The 22,500-nt window shown below is 44.8% G+C and overlaps 1 protein-coding gene across 2 annotated transcripts in view; it reads right to left on the bottom strand.

The window, feature by feature from the left end:
* Nucleotides 1–22,500, bottom strand: part of gnaz (guanine nucleotide binding protein (G protein), alpha z polypeptide) — a 33,277-nt gene that overhangs the window by 7,712 nt on the left and 3,065 nt on the right. The window contains exons 1-2 of one of the 2 annotated variants that reach the window (XM_027006483.3): nt 4,507–5,902; nt 3,055–4,418 (exon numbers count right to left, since the gene is read on the bottom strand). In XM_027006483.3, coding sequence (XP_026862284.1) covers nt 3,055–3,777 — 723 coding nt within the window. In that variant the 5' untranslated portion in view covers nt 3,778–4,418; nt 4,507–5,902. Of the gene's footprint in view, nt 1–3,054; nt 4,419–4,506; nt 5,903–22,500 lie in introns of those variants that run through there. The other variant, XM_027006482.3, reaches the window with a different exon arrangement.

Raw genomic sequence — 22,500 nt, 5'->3', positions numbered from 1 at the left:
GAGCCAATCGCGGCCCAAGCTAAACCCTCTGCCAGAGCCAATCGCGGCCCAAGCTGAACGCGGCCTCCCAAGATGCCTGTGCATTTTTCTCCCATGACCCAACTGTGGCTGCTTCACCTCACCCAGGCAGCAGGGAGCCTGTGTGTCCTCTCTCTCTCTCCGTAGGGCTCAACTCAGTGACCTGCAGCCGGATGTGCTGCCCACAGCCAACCCTGCCCAGCGCAAAATGGACACGTACCAACAACTCTGTCACACACACATACACACTCAGGCACACCTAAATACACACACTCTATCACTCTCAGTCACGCACGTGCACACACACACACGCATGCACGCACACACACACACCACACACAGACGCACGCACACACAAACACACACACACACAAACATATACACACAATCACACAGACACACAATCAGACACTCATGCATGTGCGTACACATACACAGACACACAAACACACATATAACATACACACACACGTACACAAACAAATATACAAACACACACACGCAAACAAACAAACACACACAAACTCACACACACACACACACACACACACACACAAAGACAATCTCTCTTTCCCCTGCTTGTGTCACAGCTCATTGTGAGTAGCCCAGGATTAGGAGCGTTGGACTGCTCTGTTGCCAGGCAACAGTTGCTGTAGCGACCTGTTTTTTAAGGGAGGGATGGGTCAGAAAAAGACAATTGACAAAAGGATGTAGAAGGGGGTAACTGGAGAAAGAAAATGAGAGAAACAGAATGATAGAGAGGAAAGGAGAATACAGTGAGAATGTCAAAGCATATCCACCCTCTCTGGTCACAGGTGAAACCCTTTTTACACAGGAAGCTCCAACAGAAGGGCTGTTCTGCCACGCCCAGCAGGCTTGCTTCTCCCAGGTTGCACCTTGGTGCTGAGGTGTGTCTTTCTGCTGGATGCTATGCAATAGAGAACTACAGAGCAGTGACACTAGCAGTCCTCTAAAAACCTTATTACTCTCTGTTACTATTACTCTGTTTTACGATAGTAAGATTTCAACCTGCAGTCTCAGGGCTAATGACTTAAAGGTCTGCTTTTTCTACAACAAACAGCCTCTACGCACCTGTAAATATCAACCTTACTGCTGTATGAACATGATTCTACAGAAAACAAAGTAATTATAAAGAGTCATTTAGAAGAAACACCGTTTTAATGATTAAATGGGGCTTCCATCATTCCACAACCCAATTAAGAACCTATTAAAAGTAACTTTTAAATGTGTATTCTGTTGTAGGTAATTAAGATTACAAGCCTACACTATTAAAAGCCAGATCTGAAGGCCGCTTCATGTCGAGCCATTACGGTCACCAGTTAGCACAGCAGCACAGCCAAGGACAAGAAATTCATCATGTTCAGCTTGCAGGCCTACATCTGTGTTGCTTTACTATTCCAGATGTGTGTGTGTGTGTGTGTGTGTGTGTGTATGTTTATGTGTACTTGCTTCCTGTCAGGGCTGACCTTGGCTGACCTTGGACTCCAGCCAGTTCGAGCCCATGCAGGCATGTCTGGCCATCTGTCCCCAACCCCTCAGCTTTTGACCCATGCACGGTCCAGTGAAACACCAGCACGTTGGACCAGCCGCTCTGAACATGTGCTGGCAACATCATCCACACCACGGCCACAGAAGACCTGTGCGTTGCTGGCTTTTGCAAGATCTGAACTATGTGCAAGTGTACCCCCACATCATATTTACCTGGGACTCCATCTAAACTAAAGAGAGAAGTGTGTGTGTGTGTGTGTGTGTGTGTGTGTGGGTGGGTGTGTGTGCATGCATATGTGTGTGTGTGTGTGTGTGTACGTGTGTGCATGTGCGTGTTTGTGTGTGTACGCGCGTGTGCGTGTGTGTGTGTGTCGTTCAGTGTGCTGTGTGCCTTCGTCCTCTCAACTGCTTGCTCCAGGATGTACTTGAGTGCACTCCTCAAATGCAGGAGTTCATTCAGCACTGGGAGTTTTCCTCTGCGCTGACTCGTATCTGAAGAAGGTGCTTTCAAACTGCTCAAGTGCTCATTGGTGAGGGCATCCAGTGTGGTACCACTGTGGAAGACAGACTGGGCTGCTTCACACACCCTCACACACGGTCCACCTATAGTGCCCACCATCTCTCAACTTCCTCTGCTTGTAATTTCCTTATGCTTTCTATTCCCCCCCACACACACAGAGTTCATTTTGGGCTATTGAAAACTTCACATCAGCGTTTCCCTCAGTGCCTAGGCTGCTAATTCTCACAGGTACACCCTAACACCTTGCACTGTGAACTCAATTATCACTTGTGTTCCTGACCCCCTTCCTATGCCTGACGACACTTTTATTTTTAACTCTAAATCGCTAATTAATACTTCAGGCAAATATGTTGTTTTTGCTTTATCGTTGCGCTGATAGATAAATAAATAAATAAATAAATAAATGGGAAATTTAGAAATCATATTTGAAATCATCAGTTAGCAGTTCCTTTTGCAGGAGAGCCAGAGGTAACTACACAAAGTGCAAAACAGATCCTATCTGGAATACGCCTGTATTAGAGCGTAGCAGGTCTGGCAGAAATGTCATATGCACATTGGCGAGCAGGTAGAGTAGCATGAGCCGTGGCCAGAGTGAGAGCGGAGCGAGAAATGTGAAGATAACGCTGTGGCCGCGTGGAACACGAGCAGCAGGACAGATTTACACGACGGCGCACAGCACTGATAACGGCGGGCTTGTGGGACTCTGTTTGCATTATCTGCACACCTCAATTTCCAGTTCCCACCGCAGGGCTGACTCGCCCCCACACCTCCCCAACCAACACACACACACACACCAACCTGGGTGTTTTCTCCCAGACTTATCCTAGGCATATTGATTAGCTTTGCAATGTGGTAGCATTATTTCCCTAACGCTGTTGTATGTTTCCACCTGATAGCCTGAGTTTAGACTGCTGCTGTGTTAGACTCCTGTAATACCGTACCTACGCTTTAGTAGAGTGCAAGTTGTAAATATAATCCAGAATGACAAGGCTGCCTGTGGTTCTTACCGTCTGGTTGTCTTCATACAACTTCAGGTCATAGCCGCTCAGTTCCACGCAGAAGATGATGGCAGTGACACCCTCGAAACAATGAATCCACTTCTTCCTCTCTGAGCGCTGGCCTCCCACGTCCACCATTTTGAAGGTGAGCTCCTTGAAGGTGAACTTGTTCTCCACGATGCCGGTGGTCATATCTCGGGAGCGCAGGATGTCCTCCACGGTGGGGATGTACTCGGGCGCCGAGATCCTGTCCAGGTCGTTCAGGTAGTAGGCAGTGTTGTCTTCCAGGTGGTACTCGTTGGAGCGCTGGAAGCACTCCTGCACCCCCGCATCGCCCCACAGACGCTTCATGACGCCCAGCAGCTCAGGTGTGATCTCACCCTTGCTCTCTGCGGGACCCGTCAGGGCGAAGAGCTGCACGGCGTCGTAGGCCCGGTCGGGGTTGCGGAAGTCGATCTTGAGCGTGGCGAGTGCTCGGATGATGCGCGTGAGCGAGTCGATGGCGTTGTAGAGGATCAGGGGCTTGTACTCCTTGCAGGCCTCCAGGTTGAACCCTCCGCTGTGGATGATCTTCATCTGTTTGACGATGGTGCTCTTGCCCGAGTTGCTGGTTCCGAGCAGGAGCAGCTTGATCTCACGCCGCTGCCGCTGGCTCTCGGAGCGAAGGTGCCGGTCGATCCGCCGCGATCGGCGCGCAGCCTCCTTTTCCTCTGAACTCTGCCGGCACCCCATGCTTGACGACGGCTTACACACGCGCGCGCACGCTCTCCACAACACCACAAAAGTGCAGAGTCACACCGATACCAAAGTGTGAGGCAAAAGGGGAAATAAACAGTGAAGTGTGGAAACTAGAGTAACATCTACTGCATGAGGCAGATCTTATTTAGACCCCAGCCCAATCCAAAGTAGAGGCCCAGTAAGCAACAAGGTGGACTTAGACTGCTTGCATTATCCAAGCTCGGCCTCAAACCAAGTTAAGCAGTTTCTTAGCAAACAGCTACAAAGGATTCATCACCAGTGGAACATGGTGGAGGCAAACCCACTCCAGCGCACATTCAGCACTTTGGCTTCCGTTGTAGCTCCCAAAGAGTGGGGAAGGGAGGATCGAAGCAGCGGTCAGAGGAGCGTTCACCCGCCGCCAGGCAGTGATGGTCAGGAAGAAGCGGTCAGTGCTGTGGGCAAGCGTAGGGAACAAGCAAGCAGCCCTCTGTGACCACACTCATGTTCGAGAGTGCACACGGCTCAGACGTCTTGCTCGGTCTGTCTCAGACTTGCACCCTCTGCTGCTGATGGGGCTTCAACCTCTGGCCACCAGGTCAAAACGCCTTTTCTGTGCTTCATACACCGGTGGTTTGCGGGGTCAGTTTCTTTGGCTGAAATAAAGAAGCACATATTAGGTTTCGTAATAGATATGCATGCAGTAAAGAACAATAATTGTAATTTTAAAAAAAAACAACTTACAGACTGCGTATGGACCTGCTCACGATCAGCTATGTCCTTTTAATACAATTGGCATTAAACTTTGTCTTTGCTGTGTAAAGTTGAAATTTGCTTCTGAAATGTTTCTCTAGCAACCACTGTTTTCCCCTTTATTGATTTAATTTTCTCTGAACTACGAGTCTCAGTTAATATTTACTAGCAAACGTCCTGCTGGATTCAGAATGCAGTCTGGAGTCTAGGAACCCTCGGTTAAATCCAGTGGATTTTAACAAGTAATAGAATCAAGTCTACCTAAATGCAAAGAGTGTAAAATCTAAACATAAACTCAAATACAGAGGAATGTGTATGACCAGGCTGGAAACACACTCCCCTACATACCCCCCAGTGTCTGCTAGTGGGCTCTTTCCCAGCAATGACACTCCAATTACATAAGTAGAATAAACAGACAGATACTAATGGGTTTGTGCACAAACTTCCCAAACAAATCCAGGGTTGTCGGACACACACACACACACACACAAATGCACAAACTCAAATGCACACAGTAACAATACTCATGCACTCACATGCATAGACTACTTCAAACACACAAACACACAAACCCACACGCACTGAAATACGCACAAACACACATGCATATGCACACACTCACAATGTCCACAATACTCACACACACAGAACAACACCTGCACTCAATAACATAGACTGCCATAAACACACACAAACCCTCAAACACACGTGCGCAAACCCTCAAAGACACACACATGCAAAACGCTCAAACGCACATATACACACACATATGCACATTCGCACACATACATGCACAAACCCACACAAGCGCGCACACATGCACAAAACGCTCACGAGGGCAGGCGGTGTGTGAAATGAAAGCAGATGTGAGATGATCATTCTTCCCCATACCTATAATTACTCCATGTCTCTCCACCCTCCCCGCTGTTCTCACCAGCACACACTGCGCTAACAGAGTCATTAGGCCCGTGCGAGAAGCTAACTGAGCTGAGTTCGGCAGAGGACCCGTCCTCAGAGCCAGGGAGAGTGGGCCAACGTTTCGTCCAGGACGGTGTGCCCACTGCTTCGTATGCGGGCTACTCAGTTACAGTGGAAGATAACAGACTCGGAAACGCAGGCGACTGCTCACTGCAACATGCCAGCGCGAGCGCTTAATCAACATTATCTCCTGCTCTGACTGGTGAGAAAACTACAGAAGAGCATCAGCGTGTCCCCAGTTCTAGATTACAGTCACTTATGTAATTGAGGCTAAGAGTAGGAAGCGGATGACAAATGACACTTTAAAAAATGGATTTGTTTGGAGTATTGTTGGATGGTTATGAAATCCCTCCTCCACACTCACACACACACACACACACACACACACACACACACACACACACACACACACACACACACATACACACACACACACACACATGACCAGCCCACAAACACACCCCACCCAACTCCTGCTTCTGTCCCCAGCTTAACTACTGCTGTTCTGCACAAGACAGGAACTATAACCATGTCTTCTGGCTAATTTTTATGTAAGCCTTCATTCATCTGTCTGAGAGCATTTCAGTGCATTAAATCATGTCCTTATGAAAAAAAAAAAAAGATAAAAAATGATTAAACACTCCTGTATTCAGCTCCTGGTTCCTAGCACTATTAAGATTAAAAAATCTGTATGCAGTAGTGGAATGGATGAATGGTGAAGGTGATCTGTTAGCCTGGCAGGCCTGACCAATGAGAACAGGGGCTACATTGATGATCTGTTAGCCTAGCAGGCCTGACCAGTGGACTACATAGATGCTCTTCGTGACAGGTCTTATGCTATTGGCTGCAAGGGCCATATTGATCAGCGTGTACACTCACACTCCTGTACACCAATACATCCACACACCCGGGCTCAGGCACACTCACACTCCTGTACACCAATACATCCACACACCCGGGCTCAGGCACACCACACTGCAGCCTGGCCCATCCTACATAAGTATTTCAATCTCTAACCCACTAACACCAATCCTTTGAGCACATTTTCTTCATTTACCAAAACAAAAACTCTTTTGGCAATACTTTAGGCAACAGTTCACTTAAACACCCAATATCTCTTATCTCTCATCACAAAGCACAGTTAATGAAAATACAGAAAGCAGAGTCATTCAATGCACAAAACAGCAGTGGCTACAGCAAAACACGCAGATAGCCTTCTTTATGCTCCAACAAGCATTCCTCTTCACGTGTAACGCTTCTAACGGTTCCAATGAGAATTCATAACATAAAAAACAAAAAAAAGAATCCAGGCTAGCTCTCGGCTATGCGTGATGAACGGAAAGCAACAAGCTTGTCTCTAATAATTGAGACAGAATATAACACAGCACATCTAGTGATATTTCTCAGTGCTCCTGTGCGTGCTTCTTACATTCTTATTTAGAGTATCAGGTTTCATCATGGCATTCAGGGTCATGAATAATACAGTTACAGTCCACAGTGCTCAAATGTCTTCCTTCCACCTCTTTCTCCTTATTGAGAAGTAGGTTTTTGACCAAGAAAGACACGTCATGTGATGTAGATGAAGTTATATGGTCCAAGCCCAGAGCAGGTGTACTGAGGCACAATAAACTAACATTTTGATTTCAGCCCCAAATATGTGTACTTCCTGTATGTATACTCTCTTCTGTATACTTTTTAAAAATGTTATACCACGCTGTTTCTTTCACACTTTACTTTTGACGAGGCTTTCACCAACATGCATTTTTATAACTTTTTAATTTTGCGAAATTCATTAAAGTTTTCCCAATAACTTACATATTTCTGAAAACCAAACTATGCTCAGACACTGAAGCGTACCGTTACCTTCAAAAAAACGTGCATACTACGTGGCTTCCACTGAAAACACTGTTTTTGCGGCATCCCAGATCGGGTACCAGCAGTCCACATTCAAATTCTGCAAATCTATCTCCCAGAGAATCTTTTTCTGGAACCTGTAGTTGGTAGTAAACGGTATACAGTATCAAATGGCATATCGAAATAACAACATAAGTCATTAAAATATGAAATATTGGCCATTAATATGATTATTACCTATGCTGAATAAAATGTGAAATAACTAATCTATGTAAGGCTACCCAAAAGGTATTTGTGCCACACACGAAAAAAAAGAGAACCAATGGCACCTAGAGCAACTCACAGGATATGACGGAATATATACACACATGTCCATTCAAGTGGGATTATTATAACCTGGGGTTCTTTCATGGCTCGTTTTCCAAATTCAGGAGGGCGCAGTCGGTAAAATAACTGACATGACTAAAATCACTGAGAAACGCTTGTAATATTTACATCCGCCCACCTCCCCATGTAAAACTAATGTCGATTTGAATAGAGTTTAAGAAAATTAGATGTATTTATAGATGTAAGCTATACATAAAGAATACACTGTGTAGACCTGCTAACTAAGCAAGACAACATGCCACGAGCACCCAGGAATAAAGAGTAAGTTACAGTAAGAGACAGTATAGCAGCTACTCTCAGAGCTCAGTGGTCTTAAGAGACATTTAAGAAGAGGGGCAGAGGAAGAGGATGAGGAGTAAGATGAAGGCCAATTACATGAAATTCAGGCTACGAAAATGTCATCAAGACTAGTTTGAACATGGGAGCCAAGCTCATGCTACTTTACAGTAGTTTGAGAAATATGAGCTTTTAGAAATAAACAGAGCCTTCTCTGTGCTCTGTAGTGTAGAACTGTACCTCAAGTCTTACTTAAAGTAAATAAATGCACCTGTTGTGGGAAAACAACTGCCTGAACTGATTAGCGAATGGTAGAATGGTACTGAGCTCACACCATCAGCAGACTCAGCAGATACATTTTAATTTTAGTGGTTCCAGATGTACGTTAACATGCATGTACGTTTACTGTCGCTACTGTACAGACTTCCAGCATGTTTTCAGGAGCTGTTCACTGTAACAAACCCCAAACCCACTTAAACACACACTGATCCACTGAGGATTCTCTCATCCCGCTGCACAGGACCTGCCTGTGTCACATACGATTAAGCCGATGTTTTGTTTTAATTTGGCAAATATGTACCAGTTCAGTGAGGAGGGTTTTTTTCCAGTAGTGATTCTTTTTGTCACACTGATCTAAGACTGGCTTTCCCTACAAAAATCCCTCACCTGAATTTAAAGACAAAACTCTGAACTGACTTTAGATCAGAGCAGGTCAAAAGCAAACTGTCTTCAAGAGTCCCATTCCCACAGCCTGTGGGTCCTAACACAGTTGTACCCACCCTAACCCCAGGCTCCGGAACAAGCTCCGCTTTGTGCAATAAATAGGTTGTTATATAAGTCCTGATGAGTGCAATAGCATTTCTGTCTTATTGATGAATGCTAGAGTTACATAAGGCTTCACGTTGCGATATCGTCCCATCCCCTGCTTTGGTCATGTTTGACAAATTATACACAAGTGTTCTCCAAAGAGCAGGGACACTGCGTGTGTGTGTGTGTGTGTGTATATGTATGTACATATATGTGTGTGTGTGAGTGCATGAATCTAATTGAATGAATCACTAACTATGTCAGGAATGCATTAAATCAAAAACGCAAGACCACAGCTAGATAGTGATTCAAGATTAAAAATAGCAGCTTCACGGTTTTTGTTTTTTTTCTTTTTTTTTTGTTGAAGAAAACTTTCAGATGAATTATGATGAATTATGAATTTTGATCATGAGTTTGCTCCCAAGGGCTCCTGCAGGCAAATCTATTACAAACTCCCTGAAATAGACTTTTTAGCATAATGACCTTTCCTTGAGGCTGTAAACAACATTTACATGACTAACAGACTCTAAGCTCTCACTCCAAGTCAAAGGCCGTGCTGTTAAAGGTGTAGCTGCTGATAATGACACATCTGTTTCTGGAAACACTACAGCCGAGGCCCTCAAACTATTACCATAACAACACCTTCAGCAACAACACAAGACCACACCCACCGCACGGCAACCTGTGGCTTTATCTGTGGATTTAGAGCCCTAGGGATGGGAGAAGTCCTGTTTTCACTTTATATTACTAACTGGGACATGAATTTCTGATTAACAATCCAAATATACACATAAACAAATAAACAAGTGCTGCGGTTCAAGGATAGAATAAAGCCCTCTGCCCTTGTACTGCTAGGCCTTCTTCCACTTCCTCTCTGCTCAGGTGAGGCTCTCATATCCTCTCGTTCTTAGATGTGATCTTTCGAACATATCACGCCAAAAATCAGCTGCAGATCCTCTAACACAGAGGAAGGAGCTGCTCAGGTAGTCTAATGGTCTCTGGACCTGCACTAAACAGGAACCTGAAATAGCAGAATCATTCCTGTCTCTACTATATATATCCGCCAACTGAATATAATCAGTCATGGTTCAGCAGAGTCTGGTCTCAGGTAGAACAGAAGCACACGCCGAATTCTCAGCCTCTGGTCGACACCTTGTCTCTGGGTGAGTCCGTGCCCTGCATTCGGATGCTGTTCTTGGTATCGGTTTGTTTGTTACATGTTCCACCCGTGTAGCTGGTGACCTGTGCACAGGTAGCAGAACGACATAGCGTCACATGACCAGTGCCATCTCGACATTGAAATATTTACTACTTTCGACCAGTTGCTCTTGTTTTTTTTCCACAAATGGTTATAAGAATTCTACAGTTGTGCACACACACTGCCATGCACCCTCTCACTGCAGTTTGTCCTCGCGTGCCTACAAGCCAAAGTAAACATCAGAGCCAAGCACTGGGTTCACTCACAGTTGAGGCCTGTCCCCACTTACTGCACAGTGCCGATGTCACCCACCATCCCCCAACCCGCCCCCGCGTATTCTGGGAAATTATTTTCCAAGGGGTGGGATGCAGATGAGGGTGGGGTCACCATCTCATTACCATATCCTACAGCCCCACCCTATAGCATGGGCTGGCTGCGCCATAGAACAGGCAGCGATTGGTTACTGGGCGCAATGGTTTGAGACTCATTACCCCGACACCACTGCTGGTTTGCACACTGAGTGAAATGGTCCCAGAGGTCTCACATGTTGGAGCGCTCTCTCTCTTCCCGGGCACTGGGACATTGACACAGAGACATACAGTGGTCAAATTAATCCACCACTTCAGGCTTGTGTACAAGTAACCAAAATTGGCGTTTTTACTCTTGAAAAAGGAAAGAAAGCAACAAACACGTTTTTCAGCAGCTTCCTGATGTCAGTCACTGGAAGCACTGAAGCCAGTTTTTGGTAGAGATATATATATAAAAAAAATTAAAGATTGAAATAAGTTTATTTGTGTGTCCTTAAACAGGCTTTTATATGATCATGGTGTTTTTGATGTATTTATTTAAAAGAGAAAACCTTTTTACACAACCAGATTTTACTCATTGAAAGAAGTGGAGTGTTTGCATGCCTTATGTCCTCAACTAAATGGCTGCAGATTCAAAGAGAAGGGGTCTGGGATCAGAAGGGGCTAGGATAAAAAGGGTTTGGGTTCAGAAGGGTCTGGGTTCAGCTGGGTTTGGGTTCAGAGCATCAAAAAGGTACACAAATCTGGAACTACAAAACGTACTAAATAATAACCTGAGTACTTTAATAAAATGATCTAACAAGCACATACACAAAAATGTCATCAGTTCAATGTTGGATGCATAACCCTTCTGTGTAATGACATATTAAAAGTCAGCCATAACAAGGTAAAGATCTCTGCATCTTACAGAGATCTACACTCACACTCTCTCCCTACAGAAGGAAGAACTGCAATTGGATGATGGTGTGTGTACGTGCGCACGTGTGTGTGTGTGTGTGTGTGTGTGTGTGTATGAGATAGAGAGATTAAATGTGACTGTGCAAGTGTGTGTGCTGTAAATACCATAAATACGAGTGTGTTAGTGGGCGAAAACACAAACAGTCAGTACAGCCAGGTCCCTCTGACACCCATAAAATGAAAGTAATATTCTGTAGTTGAATATAACTCTGTTGTAGATAACACCCTCCTATTTCTCATTATGGTCTTGCCATAAAACCTAAGACCAAGTATTGCTACCATTCTAAATGGGGTTTGGGGGGGAAACAAAGTGATGACAAACCTCAAATGGTTGTCCGCATGTCATCACTTTCAGTTTTAGAGAGTTTTCTGTTTTACAGGAATATGCAGCTTTACTGCTAGCTGCCACAACCCATCCTCCACTCAGCTTTTTAGTGTTGTATTAGAGATACAAGTTTTCAATCTGACCAAGCGCAGAGCCAAGAACTCTGAACTGCACTGTGACATCAGTAAATGTAATAGAACACACGTGACTCAAATCAGCCATTTAATGGTTCCAGTGAGTTCCAGCACTGTGGATCCTTAGTATCCGTGGCCGGCTGGATGAGGGAGATTGCAGAGGGAGACAGAGAGGGGCTAAAACTCCTCTGAACAGGCAGAGAGCCCAACGTGCTAAGCCTCCCAACCTGTTTGATGCAGTAATTGTTAAGCATTATGTGCAGTATATGAGCTACAACCTGGCTATGATCCATGAATCAGGGTTTATGAAGAGTTATGATCTGCACCTTCCAAAAGCAGTCTTATACAACAAAATAACAGTATTATACAACACAATACTCCCAGTCTTATATAACACATTACTACCAGTTTTATACAACACAGTACTACCAGGCTTATACAACACAGTACTACCAGTCTAATACAACACAGTACTACCAGGCTTATACAACACAGTACTACCAGTCTAATACAACACAGTGCTACCAGGCTTATACAACACAGTAATACCAGGCTTATACAACACAGTAATAGCAGGCTTCTATAGCACAGTACTATCAGGCCTATACAGCATAATACATCCAGGCATGTATAGCACAATACTACCAGGCCCATATAGTACAATACTAGCAGACACATATAGTATGATACTAGCAGGCACATATAGTACAATACAAGCAGGCTTCTATAGCACAATACTAGCAGGCTTGGGTATAGCAGAACAGAGGCAGCTAAGTAGAGCTCACATCTGACATAGTATTTGACACAGTGAAAAACAGCATATCAGCAACACAAAAGCCCCATTATGTGCAAACCCATCACACTGTTACACTATTGCACAGGCCAAAATAAATGCAAAGCTGAAAATGTGTTGTCAAATCTGGCTGGCGCACCAATCATAACGCTCTGCCCCGCTCATGCAATCTGACAGAACGTTTACACCGAACCCCACACAGTTCTCCACAAAGAGGGTCAGTAGATGTCAGATTTGGGCCATGTTGGGTTGGACTGTTTTGCCATCATAACTGAAAATATAATGGATTTTGCTGCAATATGACAGCACAGCACATCTCTGATTAGCTTACCCAACAACAAAATTAGTTTAGTGTCAGATTGACTAAATGAAGTTAAAAATAATTTATCCCCACAACTGTCAAACTCCAGAACACAACAGAGCTTTAACACAGCAAACTCCATAATGGAATGGAGAACCCTAAACCAAAAATCCAGCGAGGACAGAACATCAAAAATGTCCCCAGTCCCACCATGTACTCATCTTCATACCAAAATAAAAGCAAGACTGCCTTTACACATTAAACCTGAATTACTTCACCCAGATAATCTGACACATTTGCTGACTAAAGACCTTAAAGGTAAAAATACGTATCAGCTGGGCATTTATCAGACTGAAAACAGTGTTTAATAAAACACAAATGGGTAGTTGGAACAGGAAATGTGAAAATATTACACTTCCATTTCCTTCAAAAGCCTGTAAGTTGTCCATTCCAAATGCAGTTTCAAAGGTCTACAACAATTAGACTTCAAAGAACGGCATGACAGTGCCTTCAGTTGTCCTTTCAAAAGACCTTTTCAAATGACAACTTTGCGTTTTCCTAATTCTAACATGGCTGATATGACTTTGAATACAAAATCAAATCAAATCATGTTTTTAAGCCAGGCTGAGGGGCAAAGTAAATGTCAGTACAGTATGGGGAATGTTTTCCTCTGCCTTGGCTATAAGTAAAGTCTCACATGCTTTACTTTAGACTGCAGTGTCTTTTGGAGTCATACTGTTAAACCATATTCAGCCCAGTCACTACCTCTGATTTCAGTCTGTTTCTAGCCATGTGAAGGTCTGACTAGCTTATCGCTTAGATGCTGCTAATGGTAACCATGTCCTGTGTGATTAAGTCTGACCACAAAGGAGCAAAACGGTTGTGAGAAGTGACTGGATGTGCACTATGCTGGGAACTAATAGTGATCTGCATCACAGCTGAACCACATCTGGACTTTTTCATGCTGTCTTAACATTTGCACCCAAAAATGCAGACATAATGCTCACAATGACAGGAATAGTGACACTGAAGGATCAAAAAGTGACGTTGCTATGAACGCTTGGCTGCCACAAGCCATATACATATTTTAAAAAAAAACAGTCTCACAAAGGACAAAAAAACACCATGGAAACCACCCGCAATGCAGTGGTCAAATACCACGGAAACGGACAAAGTTGTCTTCCCTTTTCTGATGCAAACAAGATGTGAGAAGTGAAAAAGAGGACAAAGAAAAGACCACAGGTGTGGAATCAGCACCCACAGCGTACGAGCCAGATCCAGCCCTCAGTTAACACGACGCTCCATGTTACCAAACGCCCAGATCCTCAGGGGGGCGGATTTATCGGGCAGGAGGCTGGGCCACAGGAGAAGGTGTCCACGCAGAGCCGTGCTTGGGGGCGGGACCCCTGTGTCCTCGTTCAGCTATTGTTGAGTCATTGGTGTTCTGCCAGAGCCCATCTGTGTCAGCGGCGAGAGGGAGACATGTAGGGCACTGAGGGAGAGGCTGGGCGTGGTCCAAACATTCATTATGCAAGAGGCTGGGCGTGGTCCAAACATTCACTATGCAAGAGGCTGGGCGTGGTCCAAACATTCATTATGCAAGAGGCTGGGCGTGGTCCAAACATTCACTATGCAAGAGGCTGGGCGTGGTCCAAACATTCATTATGCAAGAGGCTGGGCGTGGTCCAAACATTCACTATGCAAGAGGCTGGGCGTGGTCCAAACATTCATTATGCAAGAGGCTGGGCGTGGTCCAAACATTCACTATGCAAGAGGCTGGGCGTGGTCCAAACATTCATTATGCAAGAGACTGGGCGTGGTCCAAACATTCATTATGCAAGAGGCTGGGCGTGGTCCAAACATTCATTATGCAAGAGGCTGGGCGTGGTCCAAACATTCACTATGCAAGAGGCTGGGCGTGGTCCAAACATTCATTATGCAAGAGACTGGGCGTGGTCCAAACATTCATTATGCAAGAGGCTGGGCGTGGTCCAAACATTCATTATGCAAGAGGCTGGGCGTGGTCCAAACATTCATTATGCAAGAGGCTGGGCGTGGTCCAAACATTCATTATGCAAGAGGCTGGGCGTGGTCCAAACATTCACTATGCAAGAGGCTGGGCGTGGTCCAAACATTCATTATGCAAGAGACTGGGCGTGGTCCAAACATTCATTATGCAAGAGGCTGGGCGTGGTCCAAACATTCACTATGCAAGAGGCTGGGCGTGGTCCAAACATTCATTATGCAAGAGGCTGGGCGTGGTCCAAACATTCATTATGCAAGAGGCTGGGCGTGGTCCAAACATTCATTATGCAAGAGGCTGGGCGTGGTCCAAACATTCACTATGCAAGAGGCTGGGCGTGGTCCAAACATTCATTATGCAAGAGGCTGGGCGTGGTCCAAACATTCACTATGCAAGAGGCTGGGCGTGGTCCAAACATTCATTATGCAAGAGACTGGGCGTGGTCCAAACATTCATTATGCAAGAGGCTGGGCGTGGTCCAAACATTCACTATGCAAGAGGCTGGGCGTGGTCCAAACATTCATCATGCAAGAGGCTGGGCGTGGTCCAAACATTCATCATGCAAGAGGCTGGGCGTGCTCCAAACATTCATTATGCAAGAGGCTGGGCGTGGTCCAAACATTCATTATGCAAGAGGCTGGGCGTGGTCCAAACATTCATTATGCAAAAGGATGGGCGTGGTCCAAACATTCATTATGCAAGAGGCTGGGCGTGGTCCAAACATTCATTATGCAAGAGGCTGGGCGTGGTCCAAACATTCATTATGCAAGAGGCTGGGCGTGGTCCAAACATTCATTATGCAAGAGGCTGGGCGTGGTCCAAACATTCATTATGCAAGAGGCTGGGCGTGGTCCAAACATTCATTATGCAAGAGGCTGGGCGTGGTCCAAACAATCATTATGCAAGAGGCTGGGCGTGGTCCAAACATTCATTATGCAAGAGGCTGGGCGTGCTCCAAACATTTATTATGCAAGAGGCTGGGCATGGTCCAAACATTCATTATGCAAGAGGCTGGGTGTGGTCCAAACAATCATTATGCAAAAGAATGCGTGTGGTCCAAGCAATCATTATGCAAGAGGCTGGGGGTGGTCCAAACCCTCATTATGCAACCAGTTGGGTGTGGTCTAAATAATCATTATGCAAGAGACTAGACCTTGTGTAGTTATTTATCTAGTTATTTGTCCAGTTATTATGTTATAATCTGGGCATGGTCCAAATAATCATTATGCAGAAGAACGGGCGTGGTCCCTGCTGGACTTCTGCCAGACTGACCCAGATTTCCATTCTTGCTGTTATAGAGTTATGACCTGGTAATACTCTTTATATTTGGTTGGTTTGCTTGATTGTATGTTTGTTTGTTTTAAATGAAATTAATGTGTTTTAACAAGGAACATCCAGTGCACGTCTTTCACATAGGAGTCGTTCCACCACCTGTACACTTACAGGAGAGGGTTGAGTGCGCTGCGAGACTGGAAAAACAGGAAACACTTAAGTCACAAACTACAGCATCTCTGAGCATCTCTGTGCATCTCTGTGCATCTCTCAACATCTCTCAGCATCTCTGTGCATCTCTCAGCATCTCTCAACATATCTGTGCATCTCTCAACATATCTGTGCATCTCTCAACATATCTGTGCATCTCTCAACATATCTGTGCATCTCTGTGCATCTCTGAGCATCTCTGAGCATCTCTGAGCATCTCTCTGCATCTCTCAGCATCTCTGTGCATCTCTCAGCATCTCTCAGCATCTCTCAACATCTCTCAACATCTCTCAACATCTCTGTGCATCTCTCAACATCTCTGTGCATCTCTGTGCATCTCTGAGCATCTCTGAGCATCTCTGAGCATCTCTGTGCATCTCTCAACATCTCTGTGCATCTCTCAACATCTCTGAGCATCTCTGTGCATCTCTGTGCATCTCTGAGCATCTCTCAACATCTCTGTGCATCTCTGTGCATCTCTGAGCATCTCTGTGCATCTCTGTGCATCTCTGTGCATCTCTCAACATCATTGTGCATCTCCCAACATCAGTGCTGAGGGTACAAAAATTATTTTTTTCTTTAACAAAGTAATGTAATGCTTTACAGTTTAATTAGTCTTGTAATCAAATTACAATTACTAACTTTAAAAAATTACGTTACTAGCATGGTTTCCACTGTGGCATAATGGTTCCTATAACACCATGTGCCATGTGGTTTTCTTTCATTTCCCTAGATTGGCCTGTATATTCCTACTGTGTCCTGTCCCTGTTGTTGTTACTGGTTGTGGATTTCATGGCGTTATCTCAATGTTTTGTTTCATGTTCTTGGTTTTACTTTTGTTTCAAGTTTTGATATGTATTCAGGTCACATGTCATTGTCTCTCAGGTCTTTGACTATGACTTGCTCAGAGTTGAACAATTGTGTAATTAAGATCCAAAACATAAAACATTTACAAAACTGTTTTCTGTGTAATTTGTGCATGCACCCACACCCTGACTGCACAAACTGTCACAACTGACCACACTGTCACATGACTGTGAATGTGATAAGCAATAGCAAAGAAGGAGACTGAATGTTTCCACAAATGCAGACATTCTCATTACTTCGAATTTGTTTCACGCAAACACAAAAACATTACCACGACGCATACGTTAACTGCTGCAAAGAATTTCATTGGACTATATATTTCTATTGCATAAATGTATTATGCTCAGAGCAACTAGACTTGTTAAAGAACAGTGACATTTAATTTAAATCATGTTTATGCGTTTACTGTTGCTACTTCTGCTATTTGTTTCCAAAATAAACTATTGAAAGGTCTATTGTTGATCATCCATGTCCTTTCCAGTTGGTACAGATATGTTTGAAGATTTGATTCCAGTGTATTTGTATGGGATTTAGGATACAACTTAGAAGTAATGAGATTACATTTCCCAGGAACTAGTGAGTAAAGTAATCCTATTAAAGTTTTAAAGAATTAATGAATAATCAGTAATGGAATAATTTTTTGAATAACTACCTCAACAATACTGTGCATCTTTTTGCATAGATGAGCATCTCTGAGCATCTGTGAACATCTCCAAGCATCTCTGAACATCACTGAGCATCACTGAACATCTCTGAACATCTCCAAGCATCTCTGAACATCTCTGAGTATCTCTGAACATCTCTGAACATCTCTGAACATCTCCGATCATCTCTGAGCATCTCTGTGTTTCTCACCAACCCAGAGAGGCACCTTGCACAGACCACCAAGCTGCTGTCTGAAGAGAGCCTGAGAGACAGGTGAGCCTCTTCAGAAAAGCCTTACCTGCAAGTAAAGAGTTTTAAAGCACGAGGATTGGAGATTCTCCTGAAGACCTCTGTGGAAGCCGAAGTGCAGGAGTATGAACGGCTGGTGCTAAATTTGGACTTTGCTAAGAGAGAACACATGGAGGGGACACAAGACTCCATGTAATCAGGATGAAGTCAGCTATTATTACCATGAACTCCTTAAAGTGAATCGTCGGATCTCACTAGTGTGGTAGTGGTGTGATGGTGCTCTACTGCAAGGATTCCCAGTTAGAAATGGAATGCATGTAAATATATACATAGTCACACTGATGTGAACAAACACTGAAACATGTGAAACCTATTGAACATATATATACATATATAACTGGTGGTTTAGGAAATGTAGTTTTTGTTAACAGATGTAGATTTGGAAAATAAAAAAGACTGAGGGTGTTACTCCATCTAAATATTTGGTTGGGCAAAAAGGGCATCAAATAATGAACTTCAAACAACCATATGTTCAAGACTTTATGTCCCGGGGCCCAGTTCCCACCCTGGAGCCCCTCCTCACAGGCCAGTGCCGTGCTGATGCCGTGCAAACAATAAGCGCCAGTGTCTGGGCCCACGGAGCCCCGCACGCAGGCCACGGTGGCGGAGCAGTGCAGGCTCCTTGTGGCTGGCTACATACTGGGCCTTTTTGTGGTAACGGGGCAGTCTGGCTCTCGTATCCCCTGAGGGTTTGGGAGCAGTGCGCCTCTTCTACAGAGTCGGTCCCAGTCACATGAGCGCACCGTGACAATGGAGAGATTGTGTATGTGTGAGTGCGGAAACACAAACAGGCCTGGCTTGCTGGACGATTGAATGCGGGCTGTATAATTGAACTGAAATGTTCCTAATATCAGTCGGGTGGGGAATTCAACAGAACCGGCAGCTACGAGACCACACCTAGTAAAACAGCATACATGTGCACTCAGTCCAAACCATTTCTGCTGTTTCAGCAGCCCCTAATTAGCACTCTAATGCAACAATTCTTGCCAAACTGCAACAGCCTTTAAGGAGGATTGTCCAGTACGCTTCCTCTTTTATCCTCTTCCTCACCCCTTGGCGGCACTGACGTATGCCAGGGTGGTAAACTGGTTCACTTGGGAGGAACTGCAAATACTGTGCATTCGGAGGTATCACCTCAACACATTTTTTAAAGCTTTGTTTAAAAATTCCAGGATGGTAATGCTATAGGAGAAAGCACTAAAGTGCATACAGCAGCACTCATTCTGTGCAAAGTCCATATTCCGAGTGCAATAACACACGAGCTGTGTTGGGTAGAAGCAGCTGGCCTCTGTGAGGAAGGGGCCTGTTCATTTCAGCTCTAACACTCAGCGTCACACTCGGCCGGGGGTGTGATTTCATTACCGTCTCCGAGTGCGGCCAGAGAGAGAGGCCGTGGGAGCTGCAGCAGACACACACACACAAGGACAAGCATCCAGCACCTCAGCGCAGAGCTTTCTCGCTGGATGCCGAGGCTTTCAACAACACATACTCAGTGCGCTCCAAATTTGTGCGTGCATGTGTAGGTGTGTGTGTGTGTGTGTGTGTGTGTGTCTGTTGTTCTCCGTTACTTCAAGTACCCTCACTCAGAGACCAGTTATGCATTCCACAATATTTCACAACATTTTGTAGCAGACGGTGTCCAGAGTTCTGCTGGCTCCTCTGTAACGCTTCTCAGCACCACACACTGCACTGTTCAGGATTTTGATGTCACTTTAACGCGCCTCACTCGGGCCACAAAGGTCCTAATAATTTGTGGATGAGACGAATGAAGCTTGTGGAGGAGGGCAAAGCGCATGGATGCGGGGAGCATGGGCTCCACGTGCCTGGGGTGGAGAAGCACCACCCTGCCGCCTGCTGCCAGCAGCTCTCCGGGGAACTCCACGCCTCTATGGGCCCTTGTGGAGAGGGTGCCAGGGCAGAGGCTGTTGAGCAGAGACAGGCCCCTCATAAAGCAGCCTGCTACACCCTCCCTCATCGCCGCCACCCGCATAACACCCCACCCGACATCATATGAGCACTGGAGCAGTGGAGAGGAATACAAAGATTCCCTGTGTGCTTGTGGGTACAGAACACAGGATAGAGAGCGTGATCCGCTCATCTTTGCACGCTCTCCCCCTCACACACACACACACACACACACACACACACACACACAGATATGCTTATATACATACATACACACACACACACACACACACACAAACACAGAGATATGCTTTTACACTCACACACATACATGCATACAGTTGTGCAGAATGGTTAGCCAGACTAGTTATGGGAAGGAACAGAGACTTTGCAGATCAAAGAGTGAAAATACATGAATCCTCCCCCTACGAGTACCGTCTCTTCCTCTCTCTGCCTGCATAGACTCCTCTCAATCTGATCTCTTTATGCACAGGGGAATTCTGTCTTGACAAACGAAAATATGGCAGTGCTATCAGCCATATTTCTGAGTTCCCAGGGCTTGGAAGAGACCAAAGAGCTTATTGTTTGTGGCATTAGCCCTTATAATTTTAATTAAAGGACATATTAAAATCACACACACAGATAAACTCTGCTGTTCTATAGATTTTTTTTAGCTTGTGTATCTTTTAAGAGCATACGCGCACATACACACACACACACACACACACACACACACACACATGCATCCGAATATCTCTTTGATCTGCCAACCTATAAAGGTCTCACTCCTATGTGGAGAGAGCGGAGAGGAAAAGCAGAAAAGGAGAGATGAGATGGAGGGAGAGAAAGAAGCAGATGATCGGGGAGAGAAGGGGCCTAAATGCCCCTCCCTGCTCGTGCCCGTCTCCCCAGACCCATACCTGAGTACTCAGAAGAACGCTTGCCAAGGACACTCATTATTCCAGACAAACAAAGTCCTGGGAATAACAAACTCTAAATGAATATAAATAAAGCAGGAACACAGAGGGAGGAAATCAAGCTCACACCAGGAGAATATTCAACACCGGCCTCAAAATTCACACTAATGAAGCTCGTATCATTGCTTTGTTTATGCGCATCTTGATATGTAAATGTGAAGTATAGCCAATGAAATAGGCCAGGCATTAATGCAGTGCAGTGTACTTATCTGCATGAATGTTGCTTTGGCTTTGTGAACAAGGCTGTGAACAGAGGCTAGCAGAGCACAGAGTTCAGTTGCTAGCAGTAACATGGACTTAAGGGTCATCGCTGCGTTTGTTTAAACACGCCGAAAAGGCAGTTTGAGTTTATTTATTCCTTTGAAATTGATTATTTCCCTCAGGAAGAGACCATTTGCTATCACTGGTAGTGTTTCGAGTCTGTTGGTATCTCAGATGTTAAAAGATTCAGAACTGTGTTGTCTTGAAAAGCCACTGCACTTCAGAGTTTAGTTTTGGGGTATTTTGTAAAGATTTACTTACTGATTTCTAGATTTATGTCCTATTTAAAAAACTCTTACTTTACTTCTATGCTACTCACTAAACCCCCAAAGATTTGTTACAATTGGAAAACCACTTCTCCTTTTAGTATTTTAGAAAAGAGAAATGAATCCATCACAGTAAACATCATATTACAAAGACATCGGTTTAGCCAACGGTTTCGTAGCATACTGCCTGATTAAATGGTTTGTCGGATTCCTAATCGATCATAGCGTGGAAAGCTGTTTCAAAGTTGCACATAGCTTTCCTTCAAGTAATGTTTTTATTTTTATATGCAATGTATTCCATGTAATTAATATTTCCAACTTAGAGATATTACTTTGTGCCACACTGCCTCCAACACTGCTTCACACCAGGACTGGCTCGATGGAATATCTGATGGGTGAATGACTTGTATTAACTTTAGGGAACCCCATTACAGAGCGATGGCTGGGCATAACTGCAGTTTGAGCTAAACAAAGACAAATGCTGACTCATCAGAACCACCTAACCCCAAGTGGGGGATGTGCTGCAGAGAGAAATGGCAAGAGGTAGGGAAAGTGGATGAGGTTTAAGCAGTGAGCAAGACTGGAAGCCCAGTAGGTCTGGGTCAGTTGGAGGTCTGGGTTTACTGGAGGTCTGGATTGGTTTTTGGGGTGTTGGGTTGATTTTTCAGCCTGCTAACAGCTTCAGAAGGTTAATGTGGAGTTCACACATAGACCAGGCAGTGCCAGCTGGTATCGACCTCCTGCTCTAGTATCATGACTAGGTCTGTTTTTCAAAGTGGAATCAGTTATAGAGCACTGACAGAAATGTCTGAACAGCTGCAATAGCCCCTGACCCAACACCTACAATAGCTCCTGACAAAACACCTGGAATAGCCCCTGCCCCAACACCTGGAACAGCCATGCCTGAATTCCCCATTAGTCTCCTTCAACAC

Source organism: Electrophorus electricus, chromosome 19 (genome assembly GCF_041902795.1).
Source record: "Electrophorus electricus isolate QZ-2024a chromosome 19, ASM4190279v1, whole genome shotgun sequence".
NCBI classification, from domain to species: domain Eukaryota; kingdom Metazoa; phylum Chordata; class Actinopteri; order Gymnotiformes; family Gymnotidae; genus Electrophorus; species Electrophorus electricus.
Note: the sequence above shows the minus strand (reverse complement) of the source record. Positions and strands in the feature narration are given on the sequence as shown.